Source organism: Saccoglossus kowalevskii, chromosome 21 (assembly GCF_978046115.1).
Source record: "Saccoglossus kowalevskii chromosome 21, keSacKowa6.1, whole genome shotgun sequence".
Lineage (NCBI taxonomy): Eukaryota > Metazoa > Hemichordata > Enteropneusta > Harrimaniidae > Saccoglossus > Saccoglossus kowalevskii.
The window spans coordinates 17,216,847-17,240,441 of NC_140661.1; the positions used below are offsets into that span (position 1 = coordinate 17,216,847).

General features: G+C 33.5%; 3 protein-coding genes across 3 annotated transcripts; all 3 read right to left on the reverse strand.

The window, feature by feature from the left end:
• Positions 1-1,187: 1,187 nt before the first annotated feature.
• Positions 1,188-3,422, reverse strand: LOC102803332 (cartilage intermediate layer protein 1-like). Its single transcript, XM_078006119.1, has 5 exons — positions 3,343-3,422; positions 2,516-2,571; positions 2,175-2,208; positions 1,572-1,844; positions 1,188-1,330 (listed from the first exon to the last, which is right to left on the reverse strand). The coding sequence occupies exons 2-5, from the start codon at positions 2,558-2,560 to the stop codon at positions 1,311-1,313; spliced, it is 372 nt and encodes a 123-aa protein (XP_077862245.1). The 5' UTR covers positions 2,561-2,571; positions 3,343-3,422; the 3' UTR covers positions 1,188-1,310.
• A 3,722-nt stretch (positions 3,423-7,144) lies between these two features.
• On the reverse strand, positions 7,145-12,347 carry LOC144343696 (cartilage intermediate layer protein 1-like). Its single transcript, XM_078006120.2, has 5 exons — positions 12,267-12,347; positions 9,396-9,451; positions 8,862-8,898; positions 8,116-8,391; positions 7,145-7,373 (listed from the first exon to the last, which is right to left on the reverse strand). Exons 2-5 carry the CDS (start codon positions 9,438-9,440, stop codon positions 7,354-7,356), a joined length of 378 nt encoding a protein of 125 aa, XP_077862246.2. The 5' UTR covers positions 9,441-9,451; positions 12,267-12,347; the 3' UTR covers positions 7,145-7,353.
• Positions 12,348-20,777: 8,430 nt separating this feature from the next.
• LOC102803441 (galanin receptor 2b-like) lies at positions 20,778-21,869 on the reverse strand. The gene has a single exon (XM_006825471.1). It carries the CDS (start codon positions 21,867-21,869, stop codon positions 20,778-20,780), a length of 1,092 nt encoding a protein of 363 aa, XP_006825534.1.
• Between the last annotated feature and the right edge of the window lie 1,726 nt (positions 21,870-23,595).

A 23,595-nucleotide genomic window follows, 5' to 3' on the forward strand; every position in this document is an offset into this window, starting at 1 on the left:
GTGTTTGCTGGTAAAACATGTCTGGTCCTCCATGTTGTGACTTTGAAATGGTTTGTGAACCTCAAACAAAGAAAACACGGTTTGTAAATTTAACTGGTGACGAACTACTTGCGATTGGGGGATTGAAGGACAAACAAAATCCGAAAAAAAAAACTACAAGGAACAGGCAAAATGAATAACAACCGGGAAATTGCCTTCTTTTATAAAGACCACGAGATAACGCAGTATTTGACGACGATATGTGTTAGTTTAATATTCCTTTTAGCATCCTTTATTCTATGTTTTTGTTATATTACCTCAAACCCTGCATATAGAAGTGCGCATGGAATCATGGGAAGAAACGGTGTGTATTGCCGTGTGATAACTGTCATAAAGGTAACTGACAGGTCTGGAAGGCCAAAGGCTTTAACTTTATATTTTGGTGTATGTGTATTTCATTTCTAGTACTATTGTCTTTTCTACCCCATTCTAGCAGTGAAAGAACCCTCTGTCCAGTGTTTTGTGGGTGGCCCTCTCAATTGCGATAAACAGACCTTACACTGTGACAACTCCACTAGGGATAAATATATTTGGCAAGATGATGAAAATAATTTTGAAAGCTGTTGATTTAATAGTCCCGTGTGTACACCAACCACTGTATTAGAGCGATAGCTTGCACAGTCCTTGATTAGGCGGGAGTTGAGACAAGGCATACCATGTACGTGTTCTGTCACAACAACGGGACGAGCACCCGATCTTACAGCAACAAACATACCACAATACAACAACAAAATTTGTCAGGCATACTGGTCAAAAAATCCTTGGTTATACCAAAGATGTATCCAGGTCAGATGCTGGGTCTGAGATCGCCGTGCCGGTCACCACATGATACACGACCGCGTACCGTCATATCTCAAACTTCGGTCGAATCATACTTCGGTCAAGTACCACTGAACGTCAAATATTATGCTAAATATTATTGTTATTTGTTATGTCATTTTTCGTCTTTACGTTGTTCTATTCACTGTGGATATGTAAAATATTTTTCACGCTAAATAAAATATTTTTTTTATTTTTATAATATAATATGGAGAGTGAATTGTGCAATATTTACTGGTATACCCGACTTTGGCGAGGGAGAGGGGGGTATTGCTTATATTATATTACATACAATATTGACCTCATCTCGCATCAAACAAAAACAAACGTTATCACGTGGTGAAGCTTATTTTATTTGTTGCATGTTTTTACATATGGTGTGCAATATAACTAAGGAGTTCATGAAATTCCATTATAGTGAATATATGTTCCCATGCAACTGCTTTACGTGTCTAACCTTTAGAGCCCTTAGCTGTAGAAATAAAAAAAGAATGATTAATAAGTTCTCCGAGTTAGGGTGCAACATACAACTTCTGATTAATCGATAAATTCTTTTTTCTTTCTTTGCAAAAAAACCCTTAAAATCCGGCACAATTCTAAACCTAAATAATGTTACAGGTTATTCAATTATGGCCATTCTAGCAATTAATGGTCTGGCTTTACATATAATTAGATAAATCATGTTAGATTGTTGTTGTTTTGCGTTTTATTACCTGGGCAGCAGAATCTGACTTCATAGTCACGGCATTGTTTATTTGGTTGATCTGCCTGTAAACAAACGAATCCAACAGAAGGCGAATATTCTGAAAATAGTTCACCAGTATCTTCTGCTGGAACACCATCATCTACAGTCCGCGCTTGTACAATAGTAGGAGCAGAACACATATTGTTTCCAAGACGAGCTATAAAAATTGATGCTTTTTCATAATCGCCCTTACCACTTGGGTCATCGTAATCAAACCACCGAGTCCACCAACCCGGACATACTGTGTGAGGTAACGAAGCAAGCGTTACACAATGTAATTACACATTAAATCACTACTGATGGAATACATTAATTCGAGGACAGAAGTGTACATACTCATGAAGATAGAACATTACTATTATTGTTGTTTTGAGTAGACATCCAGGGCTGTGTAATTTACCAATAAAAGGCTTCAGAAAGGGGTGACCACATTGCACAATTAGGATGGTTCTGATAAAACATGTACTGCACCTATATATAACAATCGTATTCAAACTTATTACTCTCCCTTATTACTTAAATAGCTTTAAAAAACAAAAACAATCGTTTCCCAGCGTTTATATAAACTCACCATCTTGAGCAGAAGTACCCAGTAAATGGGTTTGCTTGTATATGGAGAAATACAGAAATACACATGATTAACTTAAGCATTAAATAACATTTAATTGAAAGTGTAAACGGCACCGCGTTATAACATTATAGTAATGACATCAACTAAGATAGGAAAGTTAGTTTATATTATAAACTCAATGAGAATGAATTACAATTTGTAAATGTGTCACTACATTGGAAATTTGACGGACACTCCGGGTATAACTCTCATTTTTTTATAAAGAACAATCTGTAGAAACAAATGTTACATATCGTAATATAATATAAGATCGTCGAACCATGTCACATCCGGGTACTTACACAGATGATGGCTACGTAGATAACAAGTACTCCAGCGAAATTCATGATGTCAAATTCTGGAATAAAAACACAAAAATGTATAAGTAACAAAATCAATTATTCATTTTGAAATTAGACATACTGTTTAGAAAACAATAAATATCACAAGAATCCGTCATTAGTGAATTGAACTTATTCATCATAGTATTTGTATATATATCAACTGCGAATATAACAGCACCACTGAATATTGCTACAAACATCAATTATGCTGTAAAACACAAATGTCATGTTTGTGTCAATAAATGCTAGGATACTCATGTTTCATTTATGACCTACATATCTATTTTCTGGCAATATACACATTTCGACGATTGTTTGCTTGACTGGACACAGTTGTTGGTATATACAGAATACTGCATATCTGATCTGATATCTGTATTAACAATTCTTCCTCCCGTACAAATGATATGGATGCGTCAATTGTAGCATATGTCACATCGACAAGGTTGTCAACGAATTTTTACGGTACGTAGTATAGGCAGAAATGAATATGTTGCTTGTCCATAGGGTGCGAGGTTGTACCGTGATTACCTGCTGCGTAATACTGAAGATAGTTGCAGTTTACGCACTACCATGTCAATAAAACGAATTGTGGGGTTATACTGTACATCGTGGTGTAAATTTCGCGATCACCCCAGTGCGGAAAAAAATATTCTACTGGCAATAAAAACGATCTACAGCGAAACGAAGAAATATTAGAAACAATTTCTACAAGAAACACAACAACAAAATCAAATTTAATGTGACGGATATACAGAACACGGAAGAACGAAATTATTACTCACTGATCAAGGAACTCAAGCGAACGTCTATCTACTAGTCAGCAACAACAAAATGTTCGAACTAAACATCACACCGTACTTATATTGTCTTTGACATACCAGGTTTTTGTAAGATTGCGTGCGTGGACAATGGAAAAGAGAAACAACTGAGAAACAATTTACGGTCATCCATATGTTTATGAAATAAATCCTTTATGATTGGCATTATTCGTTTCCATGACACGTGAAAAGAAATGTATTCATTGTAAATAGCTATAATTACAAAAATCATTTTAATTGTGATGGTATTCAGAGAGCTCTGGGAAAAAAATATAACAATTGTAGTTGTGGTTAAATAGATTCGGTGCATTAACAACATAAACGGAACTGACCGAGTATCTTGACAGGTCATATCGCAAGAAGAGAACATTGAATAGCGTAGTCGAAGTAAGCAATAATTGCACCTGGTGCATGTACATTTCATAGTCAAATGTGTGTTGTTCCAACCCCAGACAATCTGCTTAGCTCATTCAGTAGTTTGACCATTTATTCACGCTACTCATCAATCGGAAAATCGTTAGTTCGATTTCCATGGTGTTTCTGCTTAAAAAATGTATCATTTTCAAATAGTGCAGGAAACGTTATTCTCTTGTGTAAATGGGTACTGTTTCCAACTATAGCAGAGCACTTTCCTAGTAATTATTAACCACGGGTCGACGTATACTAAAACAGAGACAGGAAACAGGCTAGTTCTTTAACTAGCAATCATACCACTCTTTTACTCGTTGCTATGTTCTCAGCATGATTTTAATTTCTATAACCGACCCGTAATGTTTTTTATTTCTTTCATTCCAATTAACAAGCACATTCATTGTCAATAGCGTTTTAAACTCATAGAATAGGATATGCTTTAGCATCATATTGGTATGTGATCAACAAAACGAATGTTTACAAGTACAGTTCTAATGTGATGAATTGTTATATCAACGACTTAAAATCGTTCACACATTTACACGATTATAATCTGTGCTGTCAATGAGTCGTGTTGACAAGAACCGGGTCGCGTGTACAGTGAAGATGAATATAATAAAGTACTCATTCATTGAGATACTGATAACTAATATGCACTGTCACAAACGAGACAATAATAGAACAAAAATTACCAGTATTTTTTCATTATAAACAGTCTGATTGACGTCTGTTATTTTTTTTCGAAACGCAATGCATTGGCATTACATAGCAGGCGCTAATTGTATATTGAACACATTCAATATATGATTAAGGGTTCTGATAGTAAGGGGAACGTATGTATATAATTATACATAAACAATCCTCATGATAAAAATTAAAACTATAGAAAGTAATAATCACCATTTGGATGGTCGTGCAATCATATGAGTTGTTTTTAACCTCGGAGCCTTGCCGCGCTGGTTAAAAAGTCATCCATGACATCATGGTGAGCCAGTTCCACAGTTGAGACGGTTGTGGATGCTTGGTGAGCCGACTAGTCTGCTTCGTAATACACGTAATACATGTTATATGAGAGGTAATTAAATGTAGTCCAGGAATTATTAAAATGAAATATATATACTTTAAATGTTCTTAGTTGATTGTTGAACTAGAAAATATTGTTTTCGGTACAACTACTTTTGTATCCTGTTAATTCAAAATGTTGGACGAATTTTATTTTACTATTGCATCACAGGTATTAACGTGTAATTTGGTGGAATTTAACATACTTTTAAAAAAACTAGGTCCGCGCCTCCCCCTATCATCGCTTTTGTAAACATATTGTATTAGGATTGTGACGTTATGTACGCGCCATGACAGTTGATTCAAACACTGAGAATTTAGAGTACAATATGGCATGCCCATAAAGTCACTGTTTTTCTAATCACGTTTTTGATCTCATTATTATACTACTACTCCTAATTATGCCTTTGGAACGGTTGAATGAGATTCTGACGTTAATTTGACAGGGGACATACAAGCAGATCTGAAACTGAATAGATTCCTTAGTCTTTAAAATCAAACAATACGTTTTCATTACTAATCGGATTAATGTGTATGTGCGTTTGATACGTCGCGTGGTATCGCTAATGTGTTGCTTCACACTTGTAAACCGATACGTGAACCACATTCAAGGCCCAATATGAGACATTTTCTGTAGTCTTCTTATTTTAAGACCAGCTAGATATAACATGGTAGTACGTTCACTAAATTTAGGGATGTTGGTGGAAAGTAGTCTATCGATATACCTGAATTATAAATTAACCCAATTTGTTATATGAGGAGTTATCTTTCTTATTTCATCTGAGCTATTCCTGAACTTAACTTAATAAAAACAATTGGGTCGATTTAAATACGTTTTGCGGTCTACTTACATGCATAATATAGCATCAAAATCTACGTATGCAGAAAGTTGTCATAGGTATAATGTAATGTTCGAAATTAACATTTTAGGCACAACTCTTGTTCTAATAAACAGTTAATTAGAAGAGCCCAATTATATTCATTTTATGTTAAGTAAGATAATTGTTGAGCACGTACTCTCGAATGGGCTTCATCAATATTCAGGTATCTGATCAACACTAATATTCATTACAAAAATACAATTCAAAATTGTTCACTAATCTGACAATTCAACGGATAATTTTAGCGTCGTTTGGAGCGCGTGTATGGTAAATATGCATATAATAACGCACCCTTTCGACGAGCTACTAAACAGATATCGACTGTCTATAAAGAGACAAAAATATATCAAAATAACAGTATTTTGTTCATCATAAACAACTGTGTCTGATTGACATTTGTTATTTAAAAAAAGAAACAAATATTGCGACAAAACAGTAAATTAGCAGTTTTAAATCGAAATAATTAGAGCATTTTACGATAAAATAAAACATAATTGCTAGTTTTGTGCCGGCATGTTTAAGTCTGATAATTTTATTCCAGTCATTGCATATCGACTTCACAAACGTTCGTGTCTATTTTGACATGGGTACGCTACGATTTGTCGATATCAATTGACCTTAGTATACCGCAGTAAACAAAATCAGACAACAAGAGTCAATCCAGAGGTTTTTTAACAGCATCCTGAATATTATCGAGTCACAACTTATATTAAATTTAATAATTGATCGATTGTTATTTTTCAGGATAACAGAATGTACGAAACGGACTTGAGTGAGTTACTTTTTGGACATTCGCAACTCCCAACCATGAGTGCCGCGATTGTAATCGAAAAGTTGTTTGGGTTTGCGCATATTACATCATCAAGATATAATATTATATCACTAATATGTTCGCATGAACTGTGTCGACAATAGAACAATCATGTTAAATGAATGAACTGTATTTTTTTCTTTTATAAAAACATCAATGCGAAGGTGAAACTGCACAGTACAATTTTTGAACCTAGTTATTTGAATGTGTGCCTTGGTTTGACCTTCAGTGTTGCATTATGGAGTGCGGGGATATTTAGCGGCCGGGCAATATGGTATGGTATTCCCGTTCGTAAAAATAGAGCTTTGCGAGATTGTTCTGCGATATTTTCAGGTCCACATAGTTCACTGTGGTTAATTCTGATTCACCATTATAGCAGTTGGAGTGTTGCATTAAACGTACAGTGTCATGTCTGTCAATGCATTAAACTCAGCACAATTCATTTGTTCAGTGAACTAATCTTCTTACCCTAGCACATGTACCAACGAAAAAGAAAATTAGGTCTGCTGTTGAATAGAAGAATATGATGATCACCGCTAACTGCGCGATATTGCATACATTGCATACATTCTTCGTCTTTTTCATCAAATAAAAACAACAATTATTGCACATTCTACTTTATTTGTTACATAATGACAAACAATACTGCTCAGATTTAGTGCGTATATGTTGAGATATTGGGTTGACAGTTGAAAAGATTGTTGATGATACAGAAAGTGTAATAATTATGAAGATATGATGATTTTAATTGTCTTGCTTTTTCATTGTAGCTGGTATAGAACGTCTGTCTTGATGTGTTTCAAGGCACCCTTATTGTGTCAACTTACCATCTATAAAAGTGAACATAATATAATGTTATTATTGAAAATGAAAAATGCCTGTTCTGACTGTAATTTCTTTTCGTTTATGTACACGGCAATAACAACCACATTTTATTATGTATTACATCAATTATCATGCTACTACGTTTATGCAAAATATAATAGTGCATTCTTTGTTGTTCGTATACGGTTAAGTTATGAAGTAGATATTTTTAACACTCATCCGTTGTAAATGTTCTTATTATTCTCCCATGAGAATCTATTTTGACCAAGATCAAGTAATGGATACAACGACCAAAGTTAAAAAGAATGGTAAATGGTTGTTTTTTTTATCTCTATATCAAAGAATATATAATCATTTCTGTTTTAGGATATACTTAAATTAAATCTGGTTAACCTTCTTTAAACCTATAGTTGGTTGTTATGTTAGGCTTACAGTATGATATAGTTAAACAAAAAAATAAATAAACGTTTAATAGATTAATCAAACACAACCGAAGACATAGGGTAAGTTTTATCCCATGACCCCGGGATTTGTTAGTCCCTTACAAATCGTAGGTGAAAATACGTTAATATACAACAGAAACGTGATCGGGCGTATCGGCTAAATTCGTAGTTATAGTTCACATGTTATGCGTTCAAATTCAAAATTTGTTAATGTTAAAAATGACTGGAAGAAACGTTATAAAATGGGCTTTATATACGATTAGTTAAATTCATATTTCGCTTTTATCGTATTTTCAATAATTACCTGGGCAGCAGAATCTGACTTCATAGTCAAGACATTCGTTATCTGGTTGATCTTCTATTCGGCAAACAAATCCTACTTCAGGCGAATAGTATATGAATATTTCACCAGTATCTTCTGCCGGAATGCCATCTTTGGTTCTCGCTTGTATAATAGTAGGATTAGAACACATATAATTTCCTAGGTGTTTTACAAATGAGGATTTTTTCTCGTAATCGCCCAAACCATCAGGGTTGTCGTAATCGAACCACCGAGTCCATTGACCGAGTCCAGTACACTCTGTGTGTAAAATGCATATATTGTTATTTTATGCACATGCAGTAACTTATTCTACAACATTGTAATTTGCGAAATCATATATTAATTGCTGATGAGTATTGTATTTTGGTTATATTTTGTTTAAAAATACGATTTTACTTTAGTCCCTAGGTTACACTTATACATTTAAAAAAAATGCACGTTTTAGCCACTTTAAGTGGGATACAGTCACTTTGAAACGCGGATGTATATTAACGAATCATGAAATCTGAACAACATTTTACTCATGTTAAGTATTAAGGGAAACGATATTTTGTTGTATAAATGGGTGTATTTTGGTAAACCAGGCAAGGAATGTATCGGGAACGGGGAAGGTGGTACTCGAAATGGCCTGGTTTTCTTAAAGCTATTTAAGTCTTTAAAATATGTCATGCGAATTTGGAAATCATTGATTATACTTTTCTTATCAATGTTTAAATACACAAACTCACCAGGTTCAGCAGTAACAATGGTACCGAGTAAATTGGTCTGCTTGCATGAGGAGAAAATAAAAATACACATTATTAATTGATACATTGAAGAATTCCTTAATACCAGGATTGAAAGTATTTTTTTCCATCAAACTTCTATTCAAATAACATAGTGCGAAATATACATTTAACCATTCAAAAGGTGTCGTGTAATTGTGATTTGGCATTTTCACGCGAAACTTAACAAAAATACATATACGATAAAATATGATTAATAGATTACTGAAATAGGCGTTGGATACATTACGTCATTACAAGATAAAGAAAACAATCTATTGTAAACCAGATCCCAATGCAGTCAACACTTTGGAAAAGTAACTAAATACCATAACAATTGTCACAAAAATTAATACAACAGTTTAAGTAGGTTGCATACAATAAAATAAGATGTTGTAACGGGTAATTAAGTCGCCTCTAAAAATTTCCACACGAAACTTGTGAAATATAACGTATCATTTAATAATATAGCTGAATCAACTTGAGATGAAAACTTACAAAGATGATCCCTACATAGATAACCAGTAATCCAGAAAACTTCATGATGCAGAATTCTGGAATGAAAACAATTGATTATATTATTTAATGAACAACTATTAAACGCATCACACGCTATTGCAATTTGAGAATAGAATGAATTCATTCAACGCGATTTGTTTCAACAAAATCATGAACTGATTAGTGAATAACTACAAAACTGTAGTAATAAATATTGCTGCAAAAAATCGAATGATATCAAATATAGCATGACGCCCCTCAGTAAACATCGGTAAAACATCAATATGCACCCGTTGACTTCTTCTATCTATCCTAATTCATGATCAAATATTATTCCTTTTTGTATGGTTTCTGCGCCCTAAACTATTGACCAAGACACAACTAGGGGTCGCCTCATGATGTATTCTGATTATTTTGCAAATATTTATATTTATTTTAAAATATATTTTGCAAATATTTTTGCTTCATCGACTGTGCTTTTCGTGTTTTTTTTTTCAAAGACACATCTTGGCTCCGCGCCGTAGTTCGGATGTTTACATTATTTCACAAATTTTGAGATAATCCTGTGAGGGAACGAAAAAAAGGATTGTACGGGGTAGGTAAACTACATTTTACAGTGGATGTTTTGTTTAATATAAAAATTTTCGAAAATGACAGGCTGCTGGGATTCAGGTGTAGTTATCAATCCAGAAATATTTTGACGGCCAGTACAGTACTTCTACAGACGTAGAAGTGGGTGGTGTCAATTGAAATGATTGAACATTTGAATTGAAAGACAGATCTTGTATTAAACAGAAATGGATCACAGCATCATGGCTTATATGGCGTTGTGGGAAATAAGAACCAAGCAATTTTAAAATGATCGCAATTTTTTCCATACATGCTTGTTTTTGAAACAAGGTTTTGACGCATCCATTTGACTGTCCAAGTTATTGGACTAAAACCTGATGGGTTTCTCCAATGTTTATGCGACAAGAAGGTGAAAAATGTAAATTTACTTTGTTCTTCAGTTTTGAGTTAAATTTTCTTTCAGGTTGATATTGATTTCTTTTATGAATTCCGTGAATCTTTTTTTCAAATTTGTTAAATAAATTTTGCACTGCAATATTTTTTGAAAAATCAACTCCGAGTTTTTAATGGTCAATCCCTGTTAGAATATATATCGCCGCGCGTATCTATCTATCTAACGGGCAAAGCTGTTTAGGTGTCACGTGATACGTAATATCGAATATTCGTGGATCCTATTTGGCGAGCGTTTGTTACGTCTTCTACTGCTTGGTTAAATGCGTCTTTGCAACGAAATATTATTTAACTTTCCCTATGACAAAAAGGGGATAAAGGAGCGTATTCGCGTTTACATCAATAACACTCAAAAGCCTAGAGTTTGTGTTATGTGATATGTAAAATTTGTTATTGTCGTTTTTTTTTTTGCGATGGTCGCGATATTCAATAAGATAATAATTATAATTCAATAAGATAATATTTGCTAGATGATGTGCAGGCATATTTTAATGTTTTTTCCATAGCTAAGCTATATGATCATAGCTTAGCACAATGAAAAGTATATACGTAGTCGTTATATGACGCAATGTGGTTACAAATACGTCATAGATAGAACAACTAAATTGTAAAAATTTAGGAAACTAGGAAACTAAAATCAATTTTAACACCGTATAGCCTTACAGAAATGTGACATTTGATTTTCAAATGTATCAATTCGACGTTTTATTTAATAGCATTTGCAGAGGAGTATACCACTGCAAGACGAATAGTTGAACAATACACCGCCCGTGTATGACGTCAACAAACGAGAATATCATGCTGTAACTTTTTCCGAAATTACTATATGTCGTAATCTACGTCGAATACGGCAAGCACTTATGACGAAGCAGCCAGTGTGAATGGTTTTAACATTTTGAGCAGACAAAGAAATGTTTTTTATATGTATATTGTCAAAATTGATGAACATACCATGAAGGTAATACGAAATTCTAACTGTGATTACCTAAATGCAGCAAAAAACAAACACAGGATTCTCATATGTCAGTTAGGTTATTGTGACATGCTCGGTAGATGAAAATCAATTGTACTGTGACTAGCTACGTAGGACAATTCAGGTTTAACTGTTATTAAAAAACATACAAGACAGAATACCACGAATACAATAAATGTGTCCACGTTGTGATGGTTAACGTATATTAGATTACTTCTCCGCCTGAAATAGGTAGGACATGAAAAAATAACCGGTTTCTTTGAATTAGTCCGCATACGATAGACTAATAAAATTGATGTGAAGCAATTACTTTAATAAGACTATTCTGTTATTAGTGTCAATAGTTCCACGCTGACAAACTAACGAATAATTAGTTTCAAGTTACTTGTTAAAGCAAATTACAATTACTCTTTGTAAATATTTGTGGAGCGGAAAACAAATTTTGTTAGATTTTAAAATCGTATTTATTAGTGGGAATGTCATCACCTTCCTAGTAAACACATAGCAAAATAACAAGTTTATTTATTTGGACACCTAAAATAATAATACATTTGTATTTTATTCTTTTATTTATCAAAACAAATTTTCAAGGGCGAATACAAATTGCAGTAAATGTTTGTTCTAATTCTGAGCAAGCTTTATGTAAACATGTATTATACTTAATGTGATATTATATAATTTAGTGCTAACATTTTCATTTAATTCACGCCAACAAACTAGAAGTTTAATGCGCTAGTTAAATGCACAAATTCATAGCAATTGAATTAACTACCATCTTCAAAGAAAGGTGAACTTAACATCTAGAAATAGACTATTTATCACAGCAAAAACACAATCCATGCTGTGTCATGCACACATACTTGCATATTTACACTTACCTAACGATGCTTGCTTTCCGTACGACAGAAGACCAGAAATGTGGAACGAGTTAAGTGCGGGAAGGGTTACACAGAGATGCAGCGTACTCCTATTTAAAGGCCGCTATATGCAAAATTATGTGCCAAATTTCCTTTGAGTATTATTAGTACCAAATATCAATATCCTCTGTAAAGATGATTTACCTGTTTCATGTTAATAGCTGTTAATATCAATTAGTAGTAAAACATAGTTGACAGGAAATACAAACTTACCAAATGATGTTTATTAGTGGAAATTCATGCAGTACTCATGCTAAAAGAACATTGTAATATTTAATATAGGCAACTAATTATTTGAATATCTACAATAACACATTACAGAACTAACAATAATTCTATCGAAACAAATTTAATCTTGTAGAAAATGTATTTAAAAAATTGTATTACAATATGACATTAACCGTACTGTCTTGGCGACATACATACATTAACATAAAACAATGCACAAATTATTAGTTCCAAATATTAATATCCTGTAGAAATGGTGATTACCTGTTTTATGATAATAGCTGTTTTTATTATTATTACTTTATCGAACCCGTTTTTTTTCTTGCAAAATACACATTTCCAAGTCGATTACAAATTGACAGGTTTATTCAAGATAACATTTTCACATGGGGTTATATGTGAGGCATTTGTTTGTGATAATCCATTCCCATCGTGATTTTGTTATGAATTAGTTGGAGTCTCCAAATTTAAGTCCATGTAAAATAATTATTCGCAGTCTAAGACGGCAAGCAATATAATAATTAACCTCATTAACCCCTCAAAAGAATATTCTATTATATTCTCGTGCATTTTTGTCTTATTCCGATTTAATTAAAAATAATGTGTTATACGGAAACACATGCTGGTTACTATACAGCTGCCGAAAGATTATTTCAATTTATAGGCCATCGGACACCAGAACGATGATAGCTTTGAATTTTTAAAATTGGCGATATAGATTGTATTCAACTTTTTAGATGATATCTGGAATGTGTAAGTGCATTTTCAGCTTATACAAAGGCTAGGAAGTTGGTGTGTTCGAGGTTTTGAAAAATAATTCACATTATATTAATTAAATACATTAATCAACGTACTAAAATTCACAAACTGACTGAGTTTTATTGGTTCCAATTATTAATATCCTATTAATTTACTAGTTTTGTGTTACGAGCTGTTAAAACAAATTACTCTTTTTGAATATTAAACAGGAAACAGGAAAATTATCTAGATCAAATTTAAAAGAATATTTTATTACACGTCATTGTCGCAGAACTCACCATAAAACAATGTTACCTTTCACATAACAATATATAAATATATTGAACATTTAAAAATTGTGACAAACATTTTGTAAACTAATACAATGCCACATGCATGCAAATCCGTGGCATATGATGGCCATGCGTTTATTTTATTGTATAATGCGTTAATGAACTTGAGATAAGGGCAACGTGTCAAATTCCAAATGTTGAAAACGATGCAGAGGTTTTTTAAAACATCAAAATGTTGCTGTTTTATTTATTGCAACAAAACACACATTTACACTTTTGCAATCAAAGCCCCCAAGGGCGTAATTGATGGTCTTTTGTTTATTAGATTTTCATTACAACAAATAGACTTACAGGGAATTATGATACGTTGAACGTAAAGGATCAACCCGAAAATGAGATTTGAAAAAAAAATCATATTCAATGTTTTTAATTTCGCCGCAGGTTTGTTTGAAAAGTTTGTCCAGACAAGAAAGACGCCGATAGATACTAATAGCTAATTAGTCATAAGTGTAGAAAATAATATCATTGATTCATACTTTAATTTTCAATTTATACAAAGGCCAGGAAGTTGATGTGTTCGAGGTTCTGAATAAAATTCACATTATACTAATTAGATACATTAATCAACGTACTGAAATTCACAAACTGACTGAGTTTTATTGGTTCCAATTATGAATATCCTGTTAATTTACTAGTTTCGTGTTACTAGCTGTTAAAAACAAATTACTCTTCGTGAATATTAAGTAAACAGGAAAAATTATTTAGATCAGACAACAAAGTCGCCGATAGATACTTTTAGCTAATTAGTCGTAAGTGTAGAAAATAATATCATTGCTTCATACTTTACTTCCAAAATTATCTATTGGGTCTATTGGATACAAGTTGAAACTTTTCATTGAAACCACGATCCCGAGTAAATGCAAAGCGTATTCCCCACGTTGCATGGAAAATCGAATACGATGACCTATACTTTTGTCATTAAAAACGGGGGATGCCACCACTTGTGCTTACGGCAGATGTTTACACACATGAGCTTTTGCAATTTTAGCGTTTGTGGTTATCGTCGCTTAAGAGTCAATTCCTGTAACGACCTCTCCGTTTTATTTGTCATCGCGTGAATAGTCCGCTGTGTAATTTTAATATGTTTTTTGCTAACAAAATATTATACATGGCATATTGCTTATCAGTTATACAAGCAAAAGCAAAATATTACAACAAAGTATCCATATCCAGAGACTAAAAGGCGCCACAATTTCACGGACTCTGATAGATTTTATTATCATTTAACACATGCGGCAAAAAAGGCATTTTTTCGGCTAGCTGTTTAGACTATGCTGAATTTGAATTTGTGCTGTTTTCAGTAGCTCTTGAACTGGCGTTCCACAGGCAGCATGCACATAGCCCCATACAAATGCATGGTGCAGTAGTGCTAATCTTAGCAAAGTAGAACGTTCTGTGACGTAGCCCCGCCCGTGAATAGAAAATTTGGTAGTTAGATATATTTAAATGGATTGTTTAAATATGTAATGTAAATCCGATTATTAGCAAAAAAAAACACGAGTAAGTCATATGGCCGGTGTACCTGTTCAATTATAAATATGACATTCACCGTACAGCATTTGCTAGCAATGGTAGTGAAGTAAATCATTGGGATTTAAATTCTTGAACTTTCTGATAACTATATATTAGAACGGATCCAGGGACCATCAAGAAGCAGTCAATACTCTAGGGTGGTGAAAAATGTGGCACAAAAAAGATTTGTGCATGTTTTGATTTGCTTTTGCACGCTTACACATCTGCTCCGCAACACACGGTGTCTGTGTGCTGTAATTTTATAATCTATCATATATATATATATACATGGAGTACATATATGGTTCATAAGGCCTATGTCAATTGTGATTGCAATTGCGAACATACCCACGATTCCCAGAAACCTTTAGTAGTCACGGAGCCACAACAGAACGATCAATGGTCAGAACGCCACAAGTTTCAACTACAGAGGTAAAATAGTAGATATTATGTATTCCCTCTAAAATAGCATATCATATTGATAACATTTTATTCGACTTCGTTTTTTGTGTACGATCAACATTATATCTTTAAAATAACTAGACACCCATAGAAAGAGAATGTTCAGTTTGTGCCGGATTTGGTGATCGAGGGTAATTGATAATCAGTGTATACTCATATTCTAAGATCACAGTTACAGTACAATATATTGATATTCTGCACCTGCGCCGTATAATCTCTCACGTTCGTAAATCAATTGAAATAGCAGAAAATATCCGTATAGCGCTAGTTTGTATCATACAAACACTTGTCAAACAGTGAATTTGAAATACAAATAGCGAGTACAAACACATCAAATATGCGAAATCAAGTATTTCACAATACCTCTCAATCTTTGAATAAAAAATATTTGCCTACTACATGGAAAACCCATTGTTTATTCCCGTCGGGATTGGTTTGCGCTGTTGCAAACCCACATATACATGTTTTGCACTCGTTTGTGGCGTAGTTTTCGTTGGTGCAAAAGGTGGCCGAAATAGAAGTGATCTCAACATATCAGGACCGCTATTAGCACTACAGTGACTTACGAGAGAACTTGCAAGTGTAACTATTTAGTGATTTATGCTACAGAATACGAAAGTGTTCAAATTATCCTGACTGAATTCGAAATACATGAAATACAATTGATGAAGAGGAATTTAATTGCAACACTGAAAACTCGAATTCTAGAAAACTGTAATATCAGTATGGTGTATTAATAAAGAGTAACTTGGATTTACAATTTCTATGATGGGACATTTCAAAATACTGTAAAGGAGTACACATATACATTATGACTAATTTGGACACTATTTAGGCCACTGCTATCAGAATTAATATGACGTTATTACGACAATACAGAATTAGCGAACGTCTTTGTGTAGAGTTCGGTCGAACCCTAGTGGCAGCCATGTTTGTTTTATTGGAGGACGCTTACGCGCGTAATCATTCCATATTTGGAATTCGCATTTCCTTATATGTTAGGGTGAAAATACCCCGTAAAATACCTCAAAATTACGGCACGCTGTAACTTATGGCGTTACGGTGACAGATGTATAATAATAAATATTATGTTAGATATATATAGGTGTATGTGTTTTGCAATTGCATTAAGGAATGCCGAATGGCGGACATTTAAGTTCACAAATACATCATATTGAAACATTTTTGGTGGTTTATCAGACTTGGTTCAAACATTTATCATCATGGAGCATTGTGATGCAATGACGATGCAAATAATACTCACCAAAGCGAACCATGGATGCCGTCATAATCGAGTGATGAGATATACAGACAATTTCCATTGGGTAACCCATCATATGGCTTAGATCTTATCTTATCTTATGAACATTTTTCACAATGTGCATATAAAATACCAATGGTCAAAGAGTGTGATCAGATTTGGCGATTCGGCTTAGCATACACTTATTTGCTCTATACGGCTACGCTTTCAAAACATACAAAAAACACCGTTTAAATGTATTTACAAGATGCTGACTACAATTATGGCGTTAACAGTCATAATAATATTCTTAAAATCTGCGATTACTTATACGGAACCCTTAAATTAAAATGAGATCGTCCCCAATTGCGAAACGATATCATTTTGGGTCTACCATCATTCTAATGTCTTCTTACTACTCATCTGATGCAAGGGTTTTATCAAACATAATGACATTGTCGTTGTCCTCATCTTTCGTGACTTTATTATAATACCCCTTATAATAACTTCCACTATTGCCCAAGCTAGATAAACAATGTGAAAAAAAACAGTGAATCATACAATAACCTCACATTAATGAATAAGTAGAAAACATCAATCTTTACAGATGTTATATATATTAGTATTAATTATTTAGTGGGTCACGTGATACCGATTTATTATTATAAAAACAAGCAACTTAATGTATCACCTTAATGTGTGACGACTCTCCTTTTTCGGTAATTTTGATCATGTTGTGCAACACGTTTGTATCATCCAATCTTCAACATAATATACAGTAAATGCATTGATTGTTCGCCAGTTCGTAATTTCGCTACTTTCGCTGATAGGTGAAGACAGCTCATTTAAATCTACGTGAACATGCAAAATAACACTAGAATTCATTATTTTCTTTCAATTTCGTAAACGCCGAACCCAACAAAATTGCTCAAAGCATCAAAAGAATAAAATTAAATGCCAATGAGAATACATGTTTCTAAAGTATGAGACATTGACGAATTGTTTCACGTGTTTTTGTTCCCATCACATCAAATATGTGATTCAGATTGAAGTCAAATTAGACGGTATTTATATTTATAAAAAACGGTTCTTATTCATGCTCCTAACATAGTTGGTCATCATATATATATAAATGTCAGTATCAGAGGGAATATGTAGAGGTAAAAGTATTATCGATATCTCCAGTAGACATTCTAATTTACGAAGGCAAATATGTGAATAGCACAGGTGATTGTATACTACTCATTTGTAATCTATGTCGTATCTAATAATAAATATAATATAATAAGGTAAATATAATCTCCATCATTTCACAAATATAACGAAACAACAATTATTTTGGTAAAACATGCATATATAAATGTATTAATTTAATTACTTTATGCATTTATGCTTTAAATATTTTACGTTGCTTCTATTTCCTGTTTTTAATTACATGTTCTTGCTTTATATCACTTTCCGAAGACGGATTCGTGTCTATAAATGTATTATTATTAATACATCTAAAGTTCTTCATTGTGCGAGGTGAGTGAATGCTTAGTGCGGATGTGAATGTATTGCACATGTGTACATTTGGCACCTGTGAGGGAGCCTCGATACTACCTACTCATTATAACGTTTTGTATTACATGAAATCTAGATTATAATTAAATACGCTTAAGGGTTCGTCAGTTTTCATCACCAACCTTGCAGTTTTCATTGCGAGTATTTTTATATTCAAGTTATTATTACAACCTTGAGCTGGTAATTAAATATATTAATTATATTATTTTGCTGTGAGATGGTTTCCTTAATGGCTTTGCGGTATTATGTAGGAAGAATGTGTAACGAAGACAACACATATGTTTATATGAACGACGCTTGTTTCAGACACTTACAAATACTCCTACTAAGTGTAAAATTACAAGGGGGGACTAAATCAATAGTTTGAAATACCTTTACTAACAAATTCACTTTATAAAATGAACTTATTGATAAAAGAAACATTAACTAATTTTGTTTTTATTACACTAAACGTGTGTTTATGTATAAGGTATAACAAATACATATGTGAGAAATTCCTTAATAATTTAATAAGGAATGTCGATTTTATTTTTATTTTCCTCAAACAATTAATTATCGAGTAACAATTAGCGTCTTATTTTGGTGAAATTAAAAAGTAGAATAATTATTTTAATTATTTTTTATGGTAGTATCAGTGACTACACAGACAAGTCTGTTATTAAAAAAGTCACGCTTTAGTAGTGGGCAACCACACCGTGTCACTTGTTCTCATTATGTCCAACCTGTTGGGCAATGATGTGATGTAAATTAAATATTATTCTGTCAATCTCTAAACGAAATTTTAATTGTCGGGTCGGTCTGTAATATATATTATAGTTGTTCACTCTGAACTGTGAAGATAGACATCAATAGACAATACTACAAGTATCGAGGAGCAACATCACGCTTCAATGAAACTACTTCTATACAGTCGACTAGTTACCAGCACATTTTTTTCATACAGTCATGCTGTGGAGATCATATCCAATTACTTTTGAGATATACTGCTGACTGTATTATGTTAAAATAAGATATTCATCATCACATTATATACATATATATTGTTGTTTGTATGAAATCTTGTTTGTATAGTCGGCAACTAAGTTTGGAACAAGATTGTCTAAACATTTATATTTTCTTCATAAACTGTTATTTCATGTTTCAATTAAACATCAAATAATGTCTATGCCTAAAGTGTTTTTGTAAATTTTTCTGTGCCTCACAATATCAACATTGAATGTCGCAGGTGTCTACTCTGGCTTTTACGCACAATTTGTTGTTAACAAATATAGTAAGTTTAACTGACAGCGTCATCAGTTGGGATTTGTGAGAACGCGCGGGCCATAAAACTATCATTACACACATATACTATAATGCAAAGCGCAGATTGCGTTATAAAGTTACACCTCTTGAAAGACCATTGATCACAAGGGGGGATAAATCCATAGTTTGACATACCTTTACTAACAAATTACTTTATTGATAAAAAAAACGAAGAAACATTAACTAATTTTCTTTTTATTACACTAAACATGTGTTTATGTACAACGTATAACAAGTACATATGTGAGAAATTCGTTAATAATTTAATGTCGATTTTATTTTTATTTGTCTCAAACAATCAATTATCGAGTAACAATTAGCGTCTTATTTTGGTGAAATTAAAAAGTAGAATAATTATTTTAATTATTTTTTATGGTAGTATCAGTGACTACACAGACAAGTCTGTTATTAAAAAAGTCATGCTTAAGTAGTGGGTAACCACACCGTGTCACTTGTTCTCAGTAAGTTCGCCCTTTTGGGCAATGATGTGATGTAAATTAAATATTATTCTGTCAATCTCTAAACGAAATTTTAATTGTCGAGTCGGTCTTTAATATATATTATAGTTGTTCACTCTGAACTGTGAAGATAGACATTAATAGACAATACTACAAGTATCGAGTAGCAACTAGTCTCATGACGGTTTCATAATGAGATTATTACATAGTATTCACAGGTATGAGTGTTATAATTATAGTTACCTGTCTGATAAACATAAGCTGTACGTATATAACATAAACTACTAATAAGAGATACTATGACGTATGTACATACAAACATACTTGAACGTTACTTCAAATCGACCAGAGATATAATTATATAATTTTAAGTCACGACTCGATGGTTGGGAAATGTATTTTACCTATAACTACGTTTTTTTGTCATAATTCGCACTATATGTGGGGAAAACCACTACAGCTAGAAACTGGGAACTTTTTACAACATAAGTATGGGAATTCGTGTACTGCAGTCACGTGTATTCGTTTTCAAATGCCTTCCTATGTAATGTAGTTTGTTTCATATCTCGGTGTATATACAGATGTAATAGAGCAATATAATGGCCGACTACGTGGATTACTCTATATTACTTAGTCTATTGTCATTGCAGCGAAACACTGTTTTCACCCCATCTCGGAACTGCTTGTATTTAATTGCGTATATAAAGGGATTCACGCACATGTTAAGGAACACCATGACAACCATCGCCCAATAATAAAATGCATCGTAATCAAGGGGCCCACCAAGGTTGTAAACAAAAAATGATATGGACATTGGTGACCAACATATTATAAACGTAACATGCACGATTATCATTGCCTTTGTCACATTCTTCGGAGCCCTTCCCATCGAATCTTCTTTAGATGTGTTGTTTAAGACTGCAGCTTGAATGGTTGATTGATCTCTAATTTGATTTTGCAGTTGGAGTGTAGGCTGGTTTGGTAGTGCCGGGCAATGTCCACTGACAGCAGCTGGTTGAATTTTAATATGCTTTGTTCGACGTCTCAACTTTCTAATTATGTTACCATATGAGAACGCCATGATTGTGAGTGGGAGAATATACTCCGTGGTGAAGACAATACACCCGACCAGTATCTGCATGTTGCTGTTAGGCCATTCTTTTACACTACATACGCCGCCCTCGTTGAAATTCATCGTTGGCCAGTACGATTCACGTATAAAACCAATAAACCAGGTGATGATAGTAATGATTTTCACTTTCGTCAAGGTCACCTTATTTCGATGCAGTACGGGATGACAAATAGCCAGATACCTTTCAAGCGATAAGAACGACAAGTTGAAGGTGGATGAAATGAACAAACCCCAGAGTATGTACTCTGAGCTCCACACTTTACAGAACAGTTCGCCAGAGGTACTGTTCGGCGTCACTTCGTATACGGGACCGAATTTCAACGTGACAAATATGACGGAACTGCTTAAGTCTATCAAGGACTGGTTGAAGATAAAGACGTTTGTATACGTCTTCTGCATGTTTTTGATTTTTATGAACACCACGCAAACGAGCAGGTTTCCAATGATACCCAGGCAGCCGAATGTAGCATAGATTATCTTCAGCACTATCTGCCCGATTCTGACTTCTTCCAAGGAATCGTTTGATGGCAGAAACGGCGGTACTGTCGAAGCTGTTTCATTCACTGTATTATTCATTATGAGATGAACCAATTTGTCTTAGCGACGTGTTTCCTGTTTTCGTTACTTATTCCGTACAGTACATCACATCATATGTCGATCTCAATGTCATATTTTTGTGCGAGATAGTTATTTAGTACCTGCTTGAAGCGACGGAAATCTGATTTATCAATCCATTGCACGTGTTGACAAGTTTGGTAGTTTTCCTCACTGGCTAGATAACTTCCATCTACCGGAGGAGAAACCTGTCTGATATCATCATTCCAGAATCAAAGTGAGAAATTGCACAGCTCCAGAGTGCGATGCATTCTACATCAGATTGACAGATCAAAATAAAGGTGGGCTATGTTACCTTATATGGTATCACTAGAATATAAAATAAAAGATGAAAGAACCAATCACATTACATTTTGTACATTGTATATTATATAGCTATGTTTAAATTTGCGTATGTGTGGTACAAAAATATATGTTCTATCACGGTCTAGTTGTTACGATAGTTATTATCATAGCATAGCTATTAGGCTCTCACTCAACATAGCATTACAATGACACTAATTGTTTAACGTTGTCGTTGTCGTATTAAGGCTGCACTCAACATTAACGTCGATTAATGACTTTCTACATATTATGTACACATATGCTCAGTATGCTTACACATTCATCCCGTAAAAAATCTATGCTATTCCAGATTATTATGTCATTGCTTCTCGACGCAACAGAAATTGTACTATTTTGCTCTGTTGTCGGCGCCCTATTTCTAAATACTTGAATTACATGTCATAATTATTTGTTTTCAATTGGCGTCGGAAAACAGTTAAACGAATCATTTTCACTTGCTCCACTATCTAGATCAGTACATCTCACAGACATTGATTATCATGCAGGAAAGTAAGTTGCTAGCGTAGTGGAACACTAAAGTTGCTTTAATCGGCATACAGGCAACGACCACGTGTAATGTATTGACTAGTTACGCTTTTATGAGTATACTCGCTGTTCTCGCAATATAATTATATATTATACAAACTAAGTGATTAAGCATATGAATAAGATACGTGAAAAACTCTTATTTGAATTTTCATATCAAATTGGTGCCAAAACAAATCTTGTATTGTATGTGGTGGTGGTATTGTTTGTAACTGGTGAATTGTGGTTTGACAACCCGATGATTTATGTGCCATTGCAATCCAATATAAACCGAACATGAAGTGTTATGTGAAATAAATGCAAACACGTATGTTTAACCACGCATTGCGTTTGTATCGTAACATCCAAACATAACTGAATATTGAAAGGCTGGAAATTAATACTGGTGCATCTGTGTCTATTTCACAGAGTATATTTTATAAGCAATATGAATATCTCCTTTTTGAAGTCATCTTTTAAAACATTACAATTGTGTTTAGGAGACTGAAAGACGTTATTTTTTATTACAGTTCAATATTGTAGTCAATTTATGATAGAGACAAAGAAGGATGAAAGCACACAGCTGTGAATATACTACTTGACGATGAACAAATGTACCAATATGAATACATATGATCTTCCATGTATTTACAAATGCTTTGACAAGAAGGCGATACAATTTCATACAATATGCTTGAAATCCGGGTACAGCAGATGTATATGAATGAGATGGATACAGAGAAAACAGGATTTAGTACACCTGAAACTCAGTATTAGTATGACAGGTAAAAAAGTGGGTTCTAGTGCATTATGGAGAAGTACGTGGACTACATGACCA